Source organism: Rhamphochromis longiceps, linkage group LG10 (assembly GCF_057381845.1).
Source record: "Rhamphochromis longiceps isolate RC_006_pf linkage group LG10, R_longiceps_female_GT1.1, whole genome shotgun sequence".
Classification (NCBI taxonomy): Eukaryota; Metazoa; Chordata; class Actinopteri; order Cichliformes; family Cichlidae; genus Rhamphochromis; species Rhamphochromis longiceps.
In genome coordinates, this window is record NC_140566.1 from 13307967 (window position 1) to 13329923 (window position 21957).

The window sequence follows — 21957 nt, forward strand, 5'->3', positions numbered from 1 at the left end:
GCTAAAATACATTCTTTGGCATTTTTGTGTGTGTGTGTGTGTGTGTGTGTGTGTGTGTGTGTGTGTGTGTGTGTGTGTGTGTGTGTGTGTGGCTGTCTGTCTGTCAGCCACAGACAGACAGATAGACAGACAGACTACTCCCTATGGGAAGATTTAATAACTTTTTGTTAGAAAACTGAAAAACATGAGCTGGAGAGTAATTTAAAAATGGCTGAAAATGAGCATTACTCACTCAAATTCACCTAAATCCTTCCATCCATTCATCCATTTTCTTACGCTCATCCAATTCAGGTTCTCTGAGGTGGTTTTGGAGGGAAGGGGGGCTGGAACCTGATCCCAAAGGGAGAAGCCATGCAATACAACCGTAGAAAACAACACAACTGAGCATGCACACGCCATGGCAGCAGATGGCGATAATGAGCGACAGCTCACTCGTACGCATTAAAAAAGAGGGGAAAAAAAAGAGGCGAAATAGATCCATTGACGGGCGGTTTAGTTGTTATCAATAACGGATGTGTGGGATGTGATGTGGATCATAGATTAAGCGCCACATTATTTTGTGCTATGAAAGTGTAAAAACTTGAACGACTTCGGTTGTTCAGCTGCTTCGCAACATGTCTGCAGTGACGCTGAGGTAAAACCGGCGGTTTACAGTGCGCTTGTTTAGCGTTGCTAGCAAATATAACGGCAAGCTAGCTTAGCCACTTGCTAACAGAGTTAGCTAACTGTTATTTAAACCAGAATGACCGCATAGGTAATAATACTCGGGCCAGTTCAAGTTTAGTTTAGTAGTAACATAATAGTAATGGAGGTAGGACAGCACATTAGGCTATATAAATCGAAAAACGTGGCTTTTCGTAAACAGTTCTAGAAGCCTTTTCTTAGCTAACTTTGGAGGAGCTGAACGTAGCATACATAAGCTGGCTCATAATTTGAACTCAAAGGAGTGCAGTGATTTATAGTACACTCCCGGGAGCAGAATCTGATCTCTTTGTGGTTGCTTAAAAGTCTGTCCAATCCAAACAAGCCGTGCTGACCACTTGTAAATAAGGGGGCATCAGAAAGTAGTCTTCATACCATGTTAACCTAGTTAGCTCTACTTGTAGATTTGAGGTTGGGCCTTTGTCTCATGTGAGAGGTATTTACATCGATCAGGAAAGTGAGTTATTTCTAATTCTAATGTTGATCAGGTGAGTGTAAACTTTTTAGCTGGTATAAACGAACAAGTTTTGGACAAAACATAGGTTATGATTATCTAAAACGGAAGTAAGTACCTCTATATAGTTTAGCCAGATTTGTGGGGATAATACGAAATGCAGTTTTTAAATGATTTCAGTTATTAAGCGAACAAAGCTACCTGGTCCCGTGTAGAAAAAGTTGTTACAAAGCCACTTCTAATGTTTTGCAACATCCTCCAGTGAATGCTTCAAGAAGACCAAAATGAAGGTTTTGGAGTGGCCTAGTTCATTTGATTGAGACAGGCATCACCATAAACCAGTCATTCATGCTCAAAAAACCGCCAATGTCACGGAATTAAAGCAACTCTGCAAGGAAACCTGAGCCAAATTTCCTCCAAAGCGATGTGGAAAACTATTTACCAGTTATCACAAATGCTTTATTTCAGTTCTTGATGCCAACAGTGGCAAAAGCAGTTACTAGGTTTAAAGGGCAGTTTTTTTTTTCATGTAGGTCAAAGTAGGTTCGGATAGCTTTTTTCCCCTCAATAAATGAAATAATCATTTAAATAACTACATTTAGTATTTACTCTGGTTATCTTTGTCTGAGCTAAGAAAGCAGACAAATACTTTTCCACAGCACTGTATAATCCGAATTGTTTTGTTTAATCAAATAAACACTGCCCTGCTTTTTTTCCTCTCCTGTCCAGCAACTCTACCAGCAAGCTAAATGTATTGGTCAACAAACTTCATGAATACTTGGCTAATTCCACTGAGGACAGCAGTGGCACAGCAAAAGTTGAGGATGCTGATGGTACATCTTTTAATCACTCTAACCATGACTAATGGAAACACGTTTACATGCATTACCAATTTATTTTTTACTGATCTTTTGTTCACAGGTTTGACAAACAGGTGCTGTTCTACTTTGACAGAGGTAAGTGAACATGCATAATAAACACATGTCAGTGTAGTATGTGTGTTTGTAGTGTTTCGTCATGTTGCGTAACACTGATGGCACTAATGGTGCCATTAACGGTTTTATCTGGATTTAGTAAAAACAACAGCCCTTCTCCAAAATGTATTAACACAGACTCGATCTACAACCTAATCTAGAGAGACAAATAACAAATATTTGTCAAGTGGATAACTAATGCGTATAAAATGTCAAGTAGATTAAATTCTGTTCTTGTACACCTCACACACATTGTCTGTATCAAAGAATCATAGAGCCGGTTCATCCACTTACATGTTTTTGTTGCTGTTTTATTAGGAATAGCGATAGTCTTAACAATTTGTGTCACAATTTCTCTCAAAAACTCAGTTATTTTTGTCATCTGAGCAGTAGTCTAACTGTATGGAGGTTGGAGGTATCTGTAAAACATATTTGCTCAGTATTATGAAAATTATGTCATGTCCTTATGCTCTATTCAAATGACTCACAGACTCAGAAAAATGTTTTAATGCATTTCCCTTTGGGATACTTTTCAACACAAAGCCATGATGACCATCAGCCTAAATAAACAAACCGTCTCGTTTTGCAGGCTGGTGCTGATGGCAAGTACTCGAGGCGGTGAGTTTATTGTGTGTTTAAAAGTATTTCAACCACAAAATTTGTGGTGTGCATCATCTCCTTTTTTGCTGTCCATGTAGGTTTTTAAACTTTGTTAAATATAGCTCATTTCTCTTTAACTGATGTTACAGAAAACCCTCAGTTGTCATGAAGCACTCTGGATTGGATGAATCCGGGGACTCAAATGCAAGTGAGGACTTGGTTCTTGGACCAGTTAATGCAAATGGTCACCTTGATATCACTAGATTGCCTAAAGGTAGGTCGTAAGGTTGTTGACTGCACACACACTGCTACTTTGACACTAAACATAATTATTTATACACCATCATAACATTTTCCTAGAAAGTGGGCTAGTGTTTCATTCAGAGTATATCGTTGATAGACTTCACGTTTATATCTGCATGTTGTTGTTGTTGTTTTTGTTTTTTTTTTACTTTATGATGAAGTTAACAAAATTAAGTCATTGTAAATGTGCTGGAGTGCCTATAGGGTATGCAGGATCTTCAAGTCTGTAACTGGCTTTGGCTTTCTAATTTCATATTTAATAATGATGGAACTGTATGATTACTTTTTGTTTGCACAGGCACTGTGCTGGTCAGGCCTGAAGCAGTCGACAATGGCAGAGATGATTTCAGGGGCCCGGAGTTTCGCAGCCGGAAATCAAGCGTAATGCGGAAAGAGTTTTCAAGAAGACGTGGAGGTCAGTTACTACTCCTATGAAATTGCTCACTAGCTAATGCTCAGGCAGGAATTTTAGTATAAAGAATCAAATCTGCAACACATCAAAAAGAGAATGTTTATTCTATTAGTTCTATTAATGGTTTAGGCACAAATGCTCAAGTATTTAAAGTAATATGAAAAAAATATCACTTCACTTAGTATCTAAATAGTCATTATTTTGGAAGAGAGCCTTCTGACAATCCACTTTGGAGATTGCAGTGCCTCACTTTTAATCTCCACTGCCTGAGTCCGGTAAGGGATCTCGCTCTTTTAGATTTTACCAGGAAAATGTACTGGGTGTACGTAAAGATGCAACAAGAGAAGCTGTCCTGCAACCCATTCTTTATAACCATGTAATTGCTAATAATGGAGCTTTTGTTTCCCAGGAGTTGAACACATTGGAATTGTGAGTTGCACTGCGTGTGGCCGACAAGTTAACCACTTCCGGAGGGATTCCTTGTATCGCCACCCAGTTCTGAAAGTCCTTATATGCAAGGTGAGTCTGCTTATTGATATACTAGAATTTTTTATTTCACCCACTTTTTGAACGTTATCAGAACAATATAGTCAGTAAGTCCAAAGCACAGAAAAGAATACATAACTTTGTGCTGTTAAATACTACATTTATATTCTTTGGGTTTTTTGATTGTTAATCATGAACATCATCAGGCATATCAGGTAGGGCTGCTCAATTAATCGAATTTTAATCACGATTACGATCTGGGCTTTCAACGATCATTAAAAATGACTGAGCCGATTATTAGCCCCTCCCTCGTGCTTTACTCTCGCGCTGCTCCGTGTGGTAAATCAAGCGCACCGCTCTGCATTTCGAACACGTGTCACAACAATTAAGAGGACCCGAGGGAAGCTCGGAAAGCTAAGCAGAAGTTATTTGGAGAGGAGAGTGACTGCCGTTGGTTGAAAAGAGGTAAAAAAAAACTTCAGTGGTGTGGAAACATTATGGGTTCGCGGAGTCAGACGTGGATCAAGTAGACATAGTGTGTAAACTTTGCTACGGTGTCGTAGCTGCACCACAGAGCAACACTGCAAAGTTCACTAAACATAGATGTTTACATTTTTCATTTATTTCTTATATTGCAAACATTTGCACTGTTACCAGTATTTGCACACTATTTTATATTACTTTTTAAAAGTCATTATTCAATACATTGTTATTGTTAACCCTTTAAAGCCGGTCAGAGCAGCACGCTCCGTTTTGTGTAACTATTTTTAAATCCCTGTAGAACCTTGTAGGCCTTAAAAGCCTATACTGGTGTTTTTATAAGTCATGTTTGACTTTTCTGAATAGTTTCTGGGATGCTTAGAACTCAAATTGCACTGCTAGAACTAGTTTATTTTGATGCACATGCTGTTTTCTTTGCAAATTTGCATCATAGGATTGTTTTTTTGTTTTTCCTGCAGTATATAAAAATTGCTGTATCTCCAAAATAAAACTATGAAGACACTCAAAATAAATTTCCTGTTGTTGTAAACTATTTTTTGCAACTTTTTTGTATTTAAAGTTTTGAGAGATAAACCTCTTAAATTTCTCCAAGTAGAAATATATGTAAAAAAAAAACAAAAACGATTTTCAATTTTTTTGTAGTTTATTGCACTTTTTTGCAATTAATGTAGTTACTATGGACTTAATACATACATATTATTAAAATATGGGCTATAACAGTTGTATTGATGTATAGCAACTTGAAATGCTCCCACAAATGGCACTACAACATGCAAAAAAAATAATATAAGCTCTGGCGGACTTGGTTCTATGGTAGGTCTTAAAGGGTTAAATAAATATTGTCAAATAATCGTGATCTCAATTTCAGTGAAAATAATGGTGATTATCATTTTTGCCATAATCGAGCAGCCCTAATATCAGGTGTTTTTAATTCTTTTAAACCTCGGTCCTTATTTGTGGTGCGGCTCATAATTTGTCTTGGTGATGTGTGTTTATTCTGTTGGCCTTGTGTGGGTGGCTTCTTGTCATGAATACCAGTAAAACAAAAATAAAACTACTGTCATGCACAATATTGAGCCAGACTGATTTGTCAGCACTGGGTTTGATGCCTGATTGAAAACAATAGCAAAACTGAAAAAAGATGCATTAAAAAAACCTGACCTCAAGTATATTGATATCATCAACAGAATTATATTTTTCACCTTGTTAGTGTTTATAATACATTGCTCAGAGCTGTTTCTAATTAAATGTTTTGTTTTGACAGTCTTGCTACAACTATTACTCAAGTGATGACATCAGCAAGGATTGTGACGGGATGGATGAGCAGTGCAGGCACGATTTAGTAGCATTCAGTCATTTAACTGAAATATTAACATTTCCATTAACTCACTTTTGTCAGCCACATTTATCATCTCTCTTTTCCCCTCGTGCAGGTGGTGTGCTGAAGGAGGCAACTTGATCTGCTGCGATTTCTGTAGCAATGCTTTCTGTAAGAAGTGCATTTTAAGAAATTTGGGAAGGAAGGAACTGTCGGGCATCTTGGAGAGCAAATGGTACTGCTATGTGTGTAGCCCAGAACCTCTTTTTGACCTGGTCATGGCTTGTGACAGTGTCCTTGAGAACATGGAACGTTTGTGGCAACAGCAGCGCAAGAGGAATCGAGTCGATCCGGGGAAATCTGAGATTTTCAACATTTTACCACACTCACCTCAAAACATTTCTCTGGATAAATGGGATCACACTGGTATGGATGGAAATGTGATGTTCAACTACAGCATGCTGCAGGTTTCCAAGGACATTACCAAAAAGGCCAAACATTTAGTGGACTCAACAAATACCTTAAACCAAACTTTTGTCAATTTCATTCATAGTGTGACACAAAACAAACCAACACCTGGTGTTCGCACTAGGTACCTGAAGTCATTTTTGGAAGTAGTTAAAGGCTTGAGAAAATCGCTAGCAGGACTGGAGGATAGCCTTAAGGAAGAATTCAGTGATTTGGATGTATCGAGCAATTGGGAAAAACTGCTTAGTGACCACTTTGATGGACTTGTAACAGAAGCAGAAATGGAGATAGACATACCTGATGACAGGTGCTTGAGTGACTTGCAGAAATTGGCAGCTGAACATTTAGAAGATAACGACTCTGACTCCAAGGGCTTTGCAGATGGGAGTCTACAAGACTGTCCGGGCAAGGAGATGGTTTCAGGTTCACATAAAGCCAGACAGAGAGCACAAAAGATTGGCCTGAAATCTACTGAAAGCGGCGTTGACATGACTAAAAAACTAGTAGTACAACTTACACCTGTAGCTATGGAGCAGGAGCCGTCATCTGCGCCCCCCAAAACCGAGGAGGGAAAGAAAGATAAGAAGTCAAAGGAAAAACATGTATCAGAAGATGAAGAAACAAGTGGTAGCAAGATGAGCAATGACAACTCCAGTGCATCTCTGTATCTAGAAGAAGAACAGGGCAATAGACGTTCTCCTCGGGTGAAGACAACCCCTTTGCGCCGACCAAGTGATGTGAAAACCAAAACATCTCTCTCAGTAGGAGACAGTGACAGCGACTCTGACACTGAAGAGGCCCCCAACACGGTGCCTGCTAAAACAACTGAAGAGCAGAGTCTGAGCAGGACAAGAGACGACTCTGATTCAGATGAAGTCCCTGCTGCTCTGCTTGAGCGAGCAGCGATGACACAAAGTTCTGATGAACCCCAGAGTGATGAAGATGGTGGTAAAGCGTCGCCAAATAAAGTGGCGAAAAAATGTCTCTTCTGGCTTAATAAGAACACTCCAATCTCACCAGAGAATATTAGGCGGAAACGCAAGATACTGGATCGCACCCCTGAGGCCGACTCAACTAACAGAAGAGTCAAAGCTCGCGGTGAAAGTGGGACGGACTCCTCTAGCGACGAGCAAGACTCGCAAAAGAAAATAAAACACTTAAATACGCTGAGGTCAATAGGGAAGCCTCATCTTGTCAAGAGAGGAGAGGAGGGTGTGGCTAGAAAGCGGAGTAGGATACAAGGTGAGGACGCTAAGACTAAATCTCGTCAGGAAGCAATGGATTCATCGACCTCATCAAGTGAAGAAGAACATGACGATGACTCTGGGAGCGATGGAAGTGATCAGAAGATGAAGCCAATCACAGAAGATGTGGCCTTATTAGGAGCAGCTGCATTCCACCAATCGTCAGGTGAGTTTTACAGGTGTCTAGATCCATTGTGCAAAAGTCTTGAGCCACCCCTTAATTCTTCATATTTTACTTCCAACAAGTAAGACTGCAATAATTCTTCAGGCTTATTGAAGGTCATTGGCTGCCTTTGCACTTTTTCATTTTTAGCCCAGTCCTTGTACCTGACCAGAGCTACTTACCACTGATCTATGAATCATTTAAGCTTAAAAAAGTCAACTAACCAGTCACATAACAGAGAACTTAGCAAAGAACCAATTTTAAATTGTATCTTTAGGCACTTTGTTAGTAGCAGCTTGTTCCCATTTCTTTTGCACAAAAAATGCCAAAGTTAACACAGTTTGGCAGGCATAAAATAGTATTTTCGCACCAACAAAGTGATGCCCAAAGAGCTATTGAGCAAGAACAATGTATCTCAACATGGCATCCAGCATGTCAGTAGAAAATTTGAGGAAACAGGGCAAGTGTAAGGACAGAACAAGAAGTGGCAGGCCTAAAATAAACTATCTACAGCAGATGAACAGTATCTGGGTCAAGAGATTAGGAAGCATGAAAAAAAATCTAGTAAAGACCTGAAAAAGCACCAGTGACTGTCAAGAAGGAAGGGAAACTTTGAGAAATGGCCCTTTTTAAAAACATGGTGGAAGCTCTTAATGGTGTGAAACTGCATTTTAGACAGTGGTGCTGCCAATGCAATAAAAGCATATCTGGATAGAAAAACACACAGTGGAACACTGTCAGTCATTGATTGGCCGCCCCAGAGAGAGGATTTCAAAATTGTTGAAGCAGTGTGAGATTATATTGATAGAGAAAAGAACAAAAGGCAGCCAACATCCAAAGATTTGTTTGAATGTCCTTTAAGAAGCCTGCACAACTACTGAAGATGGTGTTGAAGAATAAAAGTGGTCATTTGTTTTGCTTTTATATTGTGTCACCATGTATGTTTACATGTTTCAGTAAATTGTTTAACCTATTTTCCATTTTCATAGCAAAATATAAAGAAATAAGTGATGGCTCAAGAAGTTTTAACAGAACTTTGTGTCATTAGTGGTTCGTCATGAATCATGAAGTAAGAACTGTGACAAAAATAAATATGAATATTTTCTTTCAATGTCCACACAATCCAGCATTCACTTTTTCTGGCAATATATATGTTTTCAAAACGTAGCAGCTTAATTTCATTTTGAAATTCATGTTTCTGATGTTTGTTCTTATAGGAGATGAGGAGCAGTCTGGGCCCTCATGGGCAGCAGAAGATGACGATGATCCAGAAAATAGGTACGGTTCAAAAAGCCCGGATGTAGAGTTTGTAAAGCAAGTTAGGTGTAGAAGAAAAGCTGCAACTTCAAATCCTGACGTCTGCGCAAAGTCTAGCAACACCCATGTCATTAGGACTCAGTTACAGCCAATTCAAACACGACCCAAACGTAGCTGCAGTAGGGCCCCAGCGATCAAATACACATTCTAGAGATAAAATCGTGACGTGGTTTTTGTTATTGATAAGCAACGTAATCTGCTCGTCTTTGTTTTATTTTTTACATTTAGAAATACAAGGACATTTTAGTATTATTTCTTATATCATACCTGCGTATTCTCCCTGGGACACTTGGCTGATGTTAAGAGACCCACTTGAATGAAGGAGGTCAAAGTATACATTTGAACAGTGAAGCTTGTTTTGGCGTACAGCTTAACCTGAGCACCACGAGTACAGGTGTGGTTTCATTGTGAGTATAAAAGTGAGCTTCGATGTACTGTTCATTCTGTGTTTTTACAAACTACACAAAAACAACATGGAGTGGCACTGTTGACTGAAGTAAATGGAGTGTTGTTATTTTCCAGGTGAAGGATAAAGTTTGAAACCTGCCAGCAACATTATCTGCACATATTATGACTTTAAAAACAATATAATTTAATCAAAACCTTTTTCTGTTTTATATTACAAATGGGGAGCGATGCTTGCAGAGTTGCAAAACATGTTTAAAAATTTTATGCTTCACCTTTTTTTTTTTTTTTTTTTGAATACCTGCTCCTAGCTTTAATGGTCACAGTTGTGGTGTGAGCATTCAATTGTGGGCTAGATGGTAAAAAGATTGGTTTTTGAATAAACTGATCTGAGACAATGTACCTGGCTCTGTACATGTGTTTAGATTCAATTTATTCAGCTTTTGAATAATTTTAGGCCCAAAAGTTTGATGCGTGCAGTCCCTTTTTGTAATTTTTCTACAGCACAGGACCCGAACGTCACACACAAATGGGTTTTTATTTGACACCACAGAGTTGTTGCATTATAAAAGTGTTTACTTTATTGCTGCACTTTGAAAGAAGTGCCAAAGTGTAATTACCTTTATGGTATTGTGAGTGTCTGTAAGTCTCACGATTTGTTACATGGCTCCTCTCACAGTCCAACAAACAAAAAATGCAAACTTTTGTTAGTTTAGCAGCTCTCAAAACAGTTCTCAAAGTCTCCCACAGCCCTCACCTCAAAACAGTATCATGAGCTGAGGATACGCACCCAGCCTTCCAAACCAGCTATTGGGTTTTATGCAAGTTGTGGTAAGTTAACCACCAGCTGCAGTAGAAGTAATGTGCTTTTTTTTCATTAACATGTTTGATAGTTAAGTGTTTGTTTGATGCACCTTCAAGGCTCTGGTGTTTACACTCGGCCATCACGATGTATAATCTAGTACAATCTAATTTGATAAAATACCTCTGTAATCTGGTATGTAGTCAGCCTTCTTTGAAAGTTAGGAGACTCCCAACAATTGTCTTTGAGCAAGTTTTTACTTCATCTCTGGAAACAAGTTGAAATCCTGCTGCACCGCTGACACCCACAGTCACAGCTAATGCACTTTGGAGCAGGCTTTGTGTCAGCCTGACACTCACTTGCTTTCCTGTGTGCTCATTCCAATGACTTAAGTCAAAGCGTGTCGACATGCAGGTATTACTTGCTTCAGTTTGTCAGGAGTCTCAAATAAAAGCTAGAAATCCAGTCAGTTCACTTGAGCTCTGAAAACTATTACATATTGGTAGGGAGTAGAAGCTGAGTTCGAAGAAGTTGAATACTTTGAGTATTACTTTTGTTTTCTGACTGAGATTATCTTACGTCTCACACTCATTTTCCACCTCTTTACCTCTGTTAATATCTTTCTGTCGAGCTTTCTGATACCAACCCTTTCCAATGGAAGTGAGTGAAATTTGATTACTGCTCTTGGAGGCTAAGCCCAGAGTAATAGCACAGCATTTGTGCAATACCATTGAAGTAGCTAAGATTTACCGTAAAGTGCAATCAGAGATGAATCCTAATCTCCTTTTTTCCCCTCTAATTTAACACCTCGCATCTAAATTTCTTCATTTGGCCTACTCTTCTCCCAAATGATGTACGTGCTATGCAGTGTTCTTTAGAAACACCTATGCTTTTTCTAGTGTTTTGGCCCACTTTCTATACACAGACTATACATTACTGCTGACCATTAAACGTAATGACTGAAACTTGCAGCCGGTTAAATCCTGCTTAACAGGAGACCCAGCTTGTGCTTTTACTCACGTAAAGCAGATGAAAACATTTATTTCAGAACAGTGATTATAATCGTGATCATTTCTACCTTATCTGAAATGAGAGTGGGCTGTGAAACAGTTGTTAGAGTGCAAAAAACAAGCAACCAAGTTTACACTATGTCTTTATTGATGTGACTTGTTTGTTTTCTCATGTTTTTTTCAGGGCGGATTTTCTGACAGCACAGCAGTGAATGCAGTGCTGTTAGGCGACAGTCACTTAAATCTGGGATATTGTAGCCTCCTATCAACATGAATAGCATCACATGACGTCTGTGTGTAGTTGTAGTGCAACTTTATCATGGGGAAAATGGTCAGCAGAAATGTAAAGTTTACATTGTTTGTAGTTACTGGGCTAAAACGTAGCATGTGGCTGTGTTCATTTTCATTTCAGTGTCTTTGCGCTTTCTGCTGCGTCTTTCTTCTAACTTGAAACATATCAAATGAGATTCAAGACTCTCATCTGTTCCTGCTGCTGTCGTCTAACATTTCTGTACTGTGTGTACTTTAACAATAAGTTCTCACCGGACGTTGGATTTGGTATCAGTGAAAGTGGTGCTTATCTGATGTCCACTGACCTGGATTATAGCCTACTTGAAAACAGGGTCAACCCTGTGGGAGAAATGGCTGAAGTAGGATGCAGTAGACAAACCCGAGCCAGATACGACTCATGCAGTGTTGGGTCCACGTAAATGGAGTTTAAAGGGGTTATTTATTGTATATATTCTTCAAAACACCACATGGTATTAAAACAATGAACTTTTTACATGTTTTTTTTTTTTTTACGTGAATTTTACTGCAGTTTGAATATACTTCAGCCATTTTTGAAATGTGATACCCCCTGGGGTAGGGAAAAAAAAGTTAATGTTTCATTCTAAGTAAATCTTTATGTACAGTAATTTTCTGTTTTTGTGTCCCACGTGTAATTTGTCCCCCTTTTCAAGAAAATTGGGAGAATCATGATTATATTGCCTTTTGGTCGCCTCGAAAGATTGTAGATCTTCAAATCAGAGCTGTCACAGTTTAAAGGATGAGCGGAATACATGAACATAATGTCATTTTTGCAAACATATGTCTGTCAGACTCGAGCAAGAAAAAAAAAAAGAGGGAAAAAGAAAGAAAAGTGTTACTCGCGATTTCCCAAGGGCGAACAAACTATTGAGAGTTTGAGACTATTGTTTTTGTGTGTGAAGAATCCTTGTTTGTCGTAATAAATTCTTACTCTTAAAAATGCCTCTGTCTCGTTTTTCTTTTGCTTTCTATACTAATGTTTTGAATATGTCTTTCAGTGTTGTGGCAGTTCTTTTTAATTGGTCTGTGAAGCAACTACAAGAGCTTCAAACTGGGCTCATCACTTAAAGACATAATGCGGATCCACTAGAAGCGACTCACCATATATAGCTGATTTCTTTTTAATGCCACCAGCTTTTGGAATATTGGCAGCTGAGCACTTAAATGATCATTTCTGTGTAATATAGCCCAAATATTACCATATTTTGTTGTAATGTGTAAAAATATCCAGCTGAAGACAATGAAACTGATCATGAAATGAACTTCAGGTGCCTTTTCCTTCTCTTCTACTTTTGAAAGAATCGCTAAGAAATTGCTATTGGCCCAAATTAAATCCAACTACTCCTCGGGTGATGATATCTCTTCAGATGAAGAAACACAGGAGGATGAATCTGATTCACTGAGTGACAAGGAGATCAAACGAGGCAATGATGGTAGTGGAACAGATGAAGATGGTAAGTTTTTTTCTTGGTATTACAAGTTTTAATCTTGTGCATTTCCTTATGAATAGATTTTCCAGATTTTATTTAACCAGTATCTCAGTTATGAGATTAATACAAAATTGCGAAGCTATCCCAGTGGCAGAGGGCTGTTATATCACTTGGGGTGGTTAAAGAGCATAAATAATAATAATGATAGAATATGTCTCTGATACAGGGGAAGACTTTACCGAAGATTCATCTGACTACTACTCTGATGGGCCCATCTCCAGGCACCACCTCCTCCGTCACAAACTTATCTTAGATGAGGGAACATCAAGTAACAAGGATGCACCAAAGAGCAAAGATGGAAAACGGGAGCGCAAAAGAGGAGCCAGGAAAGAAAATCAGAGCTGTAAGAATAACTTAGACAGTGATCAGATGGAACAGGAGATGAGTATCTCGTCTAACTTGTTTTCTGTGAAGCCGACAGTGAAAGTGAGGCCGACAGCGATGAGCTGGATGAAGATGCTGGGATGAGTGAGGAGCTGAGCGAGTCGGGTGACGAGGCTGGTGAAGACAAGCTCAAAAAGTATGTTTATTTCAACTTCCACTGATAAGAATCAGCGTTCAATTCAGTTAAATTTATACCGTGCCAATGCACAAATTGTAAAGACCTGAAAATAATATAAAGAAGAACGCAAAGGTTAGATTTGAGCAAGCAGCTTAGTAGTTTTAGATTTACTGGATAACCTGATCGGCACAATTTCTTTTTTTTTTCCTTCTTTTTTTGAAAACATACTTTCTTATTTTTAACTCCAGAGCAAACACAAAGGTGAATGATGAGCTTCATGGTTACGAAAAGAAAACGCAAGTGGCTTACATTTTGTTGTCAGACTCCAGCAGTGAAAAGGTATCGAATTATCCTCTTTTATCTCTTTATGAATTTATGTGTTATTCTTCTTATCTCGGCCTGTTTATGTGTGATACCATAAACCTTGTCCAAAAAACAACAACAGACAACTCTCGTGCCTGATTGACATACTGACTGTTGGATTGTTCTCTGGACAGACCGATCAAGAGGATGCACCTGAGGAGGCCCGCGAAAATAAAGTCACCCCGAAAGGACGCAAAAGGATTCGCAGAATAATTGAAGATGAAAACCTTCGTGCTGAGACTCAGGAAGCCCTGAGAGAGGAGGAGGAGAGATGCAAACGTTTGGCAAATAGGGAACAACAGATGGAAGACAGGAGAGAGGTACTGCGCTAAACTTCACCATAGCAATAGAAATCAGTGTTTAGAGCAGGAAATGCTGATAAGATGCCTTGTACCTGTAGATCAAGGACACCGAGCACAGCACATGCAACGCAGTGAAACTTTTTAGGACATATTTGTTTGTGTTGCAGATCATTGTCATAGAGGATGAGCTGTCTCAAGTGGCGTGTCCCGTCACAACCAAGCTGATCCTGGATCAGGATGAGGAGACCAAGAAGCCTCTCGTTCAGGTGCACAGGAACCTGGTCACAATATTGAAGCCTCACCAGGTGGACGGTTAGTTTCTGTCTTTTGTGTTTTGCTTTGCAATCATGTTGATGCTTAGGGCAGTTAGATTAATTATACATTTTTAATTTTGTGTTCATTAAGACTTTGTGTTTGAAATCCACGTCTCTCCTAAAACTTGTCTAATATGAGCTAATTGTATTTAGCTTGTTAAAATGTATTTAAAAACACCCCAAAAACCTAATCACAATGTCATTCCCCAAGGCGTCCAGTTTATTTGGGATAGTTGTTGTGAGTCTGTGAAGAAGGCCAACTCCTCTCCTGGATCAGGCTGTGTACTGGCACACTGCATGGGCCTCGGAAAGACTCTGCAGGTAAAGACACACACATGTCCACCCTTGATATGCTAGTTGCACAGAATCACAAATCGCACTCCCTGAACCAAAGATTATTTTCTGTCTGTGCTTTCATTTTTGATACAGCCCGGTCTTTTCAGAAAGTTGTGATACTGTGTGAAACGTCAGGAAAAGTAGATTGCATTTTTATTTATGTATTTGAACATTTATTTAGGTTCATTTACTGAACATATCAAATGCTGAAATTGAGTATTTGTTTTATTGAAAATATAAAAATATCTGCTCATTTTATGCCTTGAGACAGTGAGATGTTTTTCTTTTCTTTTAGCAAATTGCTGTTTCCTATTTTTCTGAGCAGTTCTGTTGGGTCAATGGGTGACAGGCCTGGACTGTTTCGGGCTAGTTTAGCAGCCTGACTCTTTTTTGCTTTCAGTCATGATCTTGTAATAGATGTAGAATGTGGTTTGATGTCATCTTACTGAAATAAGTAAGAACTTCCCTGAAAAAGATTTCAAGTGGATGCCAGTAAATGTTGCTCTAAAACCTGTCTGTCTTGTTCAGCATTATGGTGACTTATGCATTCTATGTTCACTTTTACACCCCTATAGCATCACGAATGCTGACTTATGAATTGTGTACTGTTGACACACTGTGGGCTTTATGGTCCCTCTCTTCTTTAGCCTAGTGAATGCAGAGTCGTTGATTTCGGAAAACAGAAATGAAAGATGTGATCAGTCATACTACAGGGAAGTTTTTCACTTAATCTCAGTCTGTTTTAAATGAACTTGTCCATTAGAAGGGGACAGCACTTCTGGATGTGTCATATTCATAGTTGTCTCATTTGACAGGTGGTGACGTTCCTCCACACAGTGTTGCTGTCCACAGAACTGAAATTTAGAACTGCTTTGGTTGTGTGTCCGCTTAATACCATCCTCAACTGGGTCAGTGAGTTCAGGAAATGGCAAAACAACATGGGGGAAGATAAAGTCAAGGTAACCAAAGAAATTTAAAAGTGTTAAAATTATATATATATAAAAAAACAAGGCCAGAAATCTTTGGTTTGCCTCATATGGTGTCAGCAACATGTCCTTATTGGTCACAGGTGATAGAACTGGCTACAATGAAGCATAACTTGGGTCGACTCAGAGCTCTGCAGAGGTGGCAGAGAGACGGAGGTGTGATGATAATGGGGTATGACATGTACCGCATCCTGTCATTAGACTGTAAAATCAACAACGACGAGTGGAAGGAGGAGTTTTATCGCACACTTGTGGATCCAGGTCCAGTGACTTTGTTATGGCATGCTACTATTAAAAGACTTTCTATTTTAGGTGTCGTGCCTTTGCTCATGGAATCTGATGTTGTTTTTCCTTTCAGGTCCCGACTTTGTGGTTTGTGACGAGGGGCACATCCTGCGTAATGATGGCTCTAATATCTCCAAAGCTATGAATGCCATCAAAACTCAAAGAAGAGTGGTGCTGACTGGCACGCCACTGCAGAACAACCTCGTTGAGTGTAAGTCTGCAGCACTAGGTCATCATAACTGTGGCCATGAAGTCCTAAAGTGATTACAGAGAAACATGGGGATTATAATTAGTTTAAATAAGTGCATGATGGTGGAGTTACTCTCTCAAGTGTCCCCATTTAAACAGGATTTGCAGTAATTGTAGTCATCAAATTTTGTTTCCTTTATTTGTGTTCAGAAGCCAGTTGTGTAGTTTGGTTTCGATGCTTTTAACCTTTTTTTCTGACCAGGATACAAAGCTAGTTTGAGAGCTCTTAATTTGCTATGCTGCAAAGTGTCTGTTTGCTCTTCCACAGCCACTTCTTTCATTATGCAGCAGGTGTGACCTACTGCTAACATCCCTGAATGCTGTGGTTTGTTTGATTTATTTTGTTGCTCAGTACTATATCACACCTTTGAAATTCTGGTTGTAGTTCTGTTCGCTTCAGAACATCGACAACAGACATGAGAACATCCAGAATTTCCTGCCTTTGTAGATCTGTCTGGTGATGCCAAGCTACTGATTTTCTGCTTTGACTTATTTTATTTGTTTCATTTCGTTATGTGGATTCAAGTCAAAGTATAACATAGTGTTGGCACTACAAAAGTTCAGATCAGGCTTGATTTTTCCCTCTTTTTTTCTGACCAATCAGGCCACTACATTTGGCAAAAAGTGTACTTGCTCAAAAACGTACCACGGTACTGAATATATTGGCATGATTTCTGAAATGATTTCTCTGCCTCCTCAAATGACCACTCCGCCAACATCCTGAAAGCGGTCGTCATACCAAACCATGAAATTCTCCCTGCTACTGCCTCCTCTTGAATACTGAACACACCCAGAATCTCTGTTTCTTCCTTTTCGTGTTTAGAAACATCAGGATCAGCTCATCATCGCTTGATGCTGACTCCTTTTTTCCATAGTGTGTTTTTAAGGACAAATCTTCTGCAAAATTGGGACACTTTTAGTGTTTATTTACGTTACGTGACAAATTTGCATCCAAAAAAACTCTGAATTTTGATTTGTTTTTCACAATGTGCTCAGTTTTTAAAGGCTTTTAGCCTAATCTATTAGTTGTTTTGTTTAGAAATCTTATTGCGAATACATATTTTGTTCCCAGACCACTGCATGGTCAATTTCATCAAGAAGAACCTTCTGGGCTCACTGGGCGAATTCAGGAACCGCTTCATCAACCCCATAGAGAACGGCCAGTGTGCTGACTCCACCCCGAAAGATGTCCGAATCATGAAGAAGCGAGCACATGTACTGCATTCAGTGCTAGGCGGATGCATACAGGTAAAAATAATAGAACATCTGAATGCTCTCTTCATTGCATTTATATTCCAGCTCACAATACTGTGTTTGTCTTTTCCTTAGAGAAGAGATTACTCGGAGCTTCGACAGTTTCTGCCTCCGAAGTATGAGTACGTGCTGGCAGTGAGGGTTTCCCCACTTCAGTATAATCTATACCGATACTACCTTGACCATTTCACAGGTGCGGATCTGTATTGTGCCCTAAAATAAACCTAAAATAGATGTCTTTTTTTTTACTTGAAGAGTTTATAGATGGTTGTGCTTTTTCCCAGGTGTAAGCTCCTTACATAACAGCAAAAAGATGAGGCCTGGAGCAAACCTGTTCAAGGACTTTCAGGTCCTTGGCCGAATTTGGACTCATCCATGGTGCCTTCAGCTCAGCTACCTGAGCAAATTAAAAAAGGTAGAAAGATCTCCGTAACTGCATGTTGATTACTCATTAGTCTGAAATAACATGTTTTTCTTTTTCTTTTGCAAAGAAGAGTAAAGGTAAAGCAGCAGATCTGCCCAAGGATGCAGAGACCCCTATGACTGAGGCTGAGAGGTAAGACCTCTTCATTTGTTATTCATTAAAGCCTAAAGCACCCCTAAAACAATTCTGGTGGGTTATGGGAATACTAAAGACCTTTCCTTTAAGATGTATTCTCAAGCAGTGGTGGAACAAATACAGATTGTAGACCAACTGGCTATCCAAGGAAACATGATGCATAAATCTAGATTGAAAAATGGATGTTGTGTAGACAGGAAGTGTATAAACTCTGGAAGTGTCACTAATAAATGTGATTGTGGAGTTTGTATAGAATATTTGTATACGCCATATAGATTTTGGTAGTCAAAGTACCCTAAGGCAATGTTTATGCAAAGTTTCATCAAGGTTAGTCCACTCGTCCAGGAAGAGATGTGGAGCATGCATACATATGCTACAATGGTTATGTTTATTTCTTCATTTTTAGCTGGTGTGAAGGAATGAAAGAGAACGAAGGACAAGAAGGGAATAACACTCACAACAGCACACCAATTATTGATGATGTCAAAGTTGTCTGTGCAGTGGAAGGTATAAAAGCTCCACATGCCACTAATACTCCAACAAATATAGCTTGTGAAATGTGCTACAGTTTTTCCCATTTTATGTCTTTAGCAGTAGAGAACGCACCCATCAGCTTGAAGCCTCCGAGTCCCGATGAGCGCTGGTACAAGGATCTTCTCTCTGAAAGAGATGCCAAAATCCTGGAGCACTCAGGGAAGATGGTGCTCTTGTTTGAGATCCTGAGAATGGCTGAAGAACTGGAGGATAAAGTGTATGTTTGTTTTCTGATATGAAGCAGATTTAAACAAGTGATCTGCCAGCGTCTAATGTCATAAATGCGTTTGTAGGATTGTGTTCAGTCAGTCACTGATCTCATTACACCTGATTGAGGATTTTCTTGCGGATTCTCACCGTGCCAGAGACCCATCAGCATTCAAAGGTAGTATTCTATTAATGGGAGAGGAAAATAATGAGTTAAGAGGAAATGCCTGTTTATATTTTTATGCTTTTTTTTCCTCCTTGTGTTTAAATTTTAACAGCGGGCAGCTGGGTTAAAAATGTTGATTATTACCGCTTCGATGGTTCCACCAGTGCCACACTGAGGAAGAAGTGGGCAGATGAGTTTAACAATCCTGTAAATGTCCGGTAAAGAATGTCTCTCTCTGTCATATCTTTTATATGAACTACACTGATATAACAGAAGGTTCGGATTGAATTTGAATAATCTTTATTCTAGCGGCCGATTGTTCCTCATCTCAACAAAAGCTGGCTCACTTGGCATCAACCTGGTGGCTGCTAACAGGGTGATCATCTTTGATGCCTCATGGAATCCCTCATATGACATCCAGAGCATTTACAGAGTGTACCGCTTTGGTCAGCTGAAACAAGTGTTTGTGTACCGCTTCTTGGCCCAGGTAAGCTTGCTTTTTTATTTAGAAAATTGAGCTCCACAAAGTCTTGACCTTAAGTCAGTTGTGGCCTCTCTAGTAGTTTAGAAGAAACGGCACTGTTTAAAAGTCATATGTGCTTCTTTTCTACTGTGCCACTGTTGTATGTTCTGCACATGTTACATCAACAGATGAAATGTTTAAGATTGGTCACTAAATAGTCCTTTTCAAATTAAAACAACATCAGACGTAAACTGAAAAGCGATGCAAAAATTTATATGGACTAATTCTTGCAGCTGCAACTCTTTTATTTAGTTATTGTGATTGTTGTCATCTTCAGGGCACCATGGAGGAGAAAATCTACGATCGGCAGGTGACCAAGCAGTCGCTGTCCTTCCGAGTAGTAGATCAGCAGCAGATTGAGAGACACTTCACCTTTCATGAGCTGACTGAACTTTACACATTCGAGCCAGACCTGCTCAACGATCCAAACTCTAAGAAAAGCAAAAGACCGGCTTCTGTGTTGCCAATGGTAACGACAGTCTTAATTTTCAGTCTCAATCTTACAGTCTTAATCTTAGTCAAACACCACGCAGGTGTTTGACTAAGATTTTGCAGCACTAGATAACTTCTTGTATGTTTCTCAGGATACGGTTCTGGCACAGCTGTTAGAAGACTGCAAAGACCACATAGTGACTTACCATGAGCACGAATCCCTGCTGGACCATAAACAAGACGAGGAGCTCAGTGAGGCAGAACGGAAAGCTGCTTGGGATGAGTATGAAGCTGAGGTACAGGACTGCTCACTGCAAAGCACTGATTATCCCCACCTTTTACATCATATGCATATGAGTAAAACTGTCTGTCTTTACTCAGTCACACCCAGCCAGTGTTCCAGAGACCTCTCACCAAGATGATTTGGATTTAAAAACCAATGAGCAGCTATTGGTATAAATATGTCATTTTATCGCCTCACTGTTTAGTAACATTTGTGTTTTATATTATATATTAAGTAAAAATGTCTCTACAGGAACTGCTTAACAAAAGCAGAACAACTGTTTCAGTGACCTTCACGGCACTGCAGAAAATGAGGATTCACACTGTTGAGGAATACATGTTTCTAATGGTGAGTGACCCTCATATCCTGTGGCGATGGGCATTTTTTTAAGGAAAATAAAGTTCTTTAAATGTTGATTTATGTTAGTTTTAAAAAGTATTTAATTCACTTTAAAATTGAAACATATTTTGCAAAATCTTTTGCATAGCTGTACTTGTAAAAAAATTCATTCAGTGCCATGCTGGGCCTTTTATGAATGTCGGTCAGTTTTTGGCACTGTTTTGTGTCATTAATGTCAGTAAACACTTCTTTGTCCTCCAGCTCCACAGTGTTTCTGATGGTGGATTGTGTTCTCTGGTCAATAATTTTATCTTGGCTGTTCATACTCTGTGGCTTTGAGTCACTGAATAAATAGGATTTGCATTAACAAGATCAGCTAATCCTGGATCAACTTAAAACCAGCGTTTTCACAAGGCAGTGGCAGATAACAAAATTCAGACGACTCACAATGCAAACTTATGTAAGTTGAGTTCAAAATATTCTGTTACAGCGGCAGCAGTACGCCCAGCTGCCTGAGGCCGAGGTAAAGAGCAAAGCTGAGGTCTGGAGACAATACGATCTGAAGAAGCAGGAACATTTATATGGTTTTTATCGAGACGCTCTTGGACAGCAACAAACAGTAAGTAATTTGTAGACCTGTGAGTGCACCTGTGTGTACGTACTATTGTACTAATATACATTTTTTTCTATCATTCCCCTTCTTAGCTCACATTCAGAATACAAAGCATACTGAACAGTCGAAGAAATGATGCGACTCAGATGACTGTGAAGCAGCCTGGACAGACCTGAGCAAGAAAATTATCTTTGTAGGAGGAGAAAGTTGTAATTTTTGTTTTATTACTTATTTCCTCCAGAAGATTGAATGTTTTACAAGAGTAGTTTGCACTGAGCTTCCAAAGTTGTTTAAACGTAAACAACAGGCCAGCGGTGTCACTTTGGTTTAGCACTTTTTCAGCCTTTTCACAGGAAACATTATCATGTATGTAGTTGTAGTTGTTCAGTTGCTTGGCTGTTTCGCTGCTACCAAAAGCTAACTGGTGAATGTGCCTTAATCCTTGACCTGTTGATTAACTCTAATATTTTTCTATATTAAATTAAAGTCATAAAGTAGACACTTACTTTTTTCATGCTTTAAAGTGCACCTTTTATATTTTCCTTATCTCCTGTCACATGTTGATGGTATTGATCATTAAATATGACTTTTCAAATAACGAGGTCAGTGTTTGTACATCTAATCCAGGCTTCAGGCTACTTTGAATGTTTTGTGTCAAGAGGATTTTTTCCCCAACTATTTAATATGTATGACATAAGTGTTCCTATTAGGGTCAAACATACAAATCTTCTGTTTACAATGTAAGCTGAAAA

The 21957-nt window shown here is 39.1% G+C and overlaps 1 protein-coding gene across 3 annotated transcripts; it reads left to right on the forward strand.

The window, feature by feature from the left end:
* Positions 1–458: 458 nt before the first annotated feature.
* On the forward strand, positions 459–21803 carry LOC146660405 (chromatin remodeler ATRX-like). 3 transcript variants are annotated; one of them, XM_085420243.1, is made up of 35 exons: positions 459–634; positions 1886–1989; positions 2078–2112; positions 2720–2748; positions 2880–3004; positions 3332–3448; positions 3855–3964; positions 5697–5764; positions 5866–7628; positions 8843–8903; positions 12768–12922; positions 13125–13301; positions 13373–13478; positions 13709–13799; positions 13958–14143; positions 14293–14437; positions 14651–14760; positions 15591–15734; positions 15845–16022; positions 16120–16257; positions 17368–17543; positions 17625–17742; positions 17834–17964; positions 18041–18105; positions 18515–18615; positions 18700–18859; positions 18936–19027; positions 19128–19233; positions 19325–19502; positions 19816–20007; positions 20123–20266; positions 20352–20423; positions 20506–20601; positions 21083–21211; positions 21298–21803. In XM_085420243.1, exons 1-35 carry the CDS (start codon positions 615–617, stop codon positions 21379–21381), a joined length of 5706 nt encoding a protein of 1901 aa, XP_085276369.1. In that variant the 5' UTR covers positions 459–614; the 3' UTR covers positions 21382–21803. The 3 variants fall into 3 exon arrangements, with proteins under 3 accessions (XP_085276369.1, XP_085276370.1, XP_085276371.1); XM_085420244.1 differs by having other exon boundaries at positions 18703–18859; XM_085420245.1 differs by having other exon boundaries at positions 18044–18105.
* Positions 21804–21957: the final 154 nt, after the last annotated feature.

Excerpts from the sequence above, each read along its gene's own strand:
- LOC146660405 (XM_085420243.1), top strand. The coding sequence starts at position 615 with ATGTCTGCAGTGACGCTGAG. Across the intron at positions 635-1,885 it reads ATGTCTGCAGTGACGCTGAG|CAACTCTACCAGCAAGCTAA; the intron begins GTAAAACCGGCG and ends TCTCCTGTCCAG. Across the intron at positions 15,735-15,844 it reads TGGGGGAAGATAAAGTCAAG|GTGATAGAACTGGCTACAAT; the intron begins GTAACCAAAGAA and ends TATTGGTCACAG.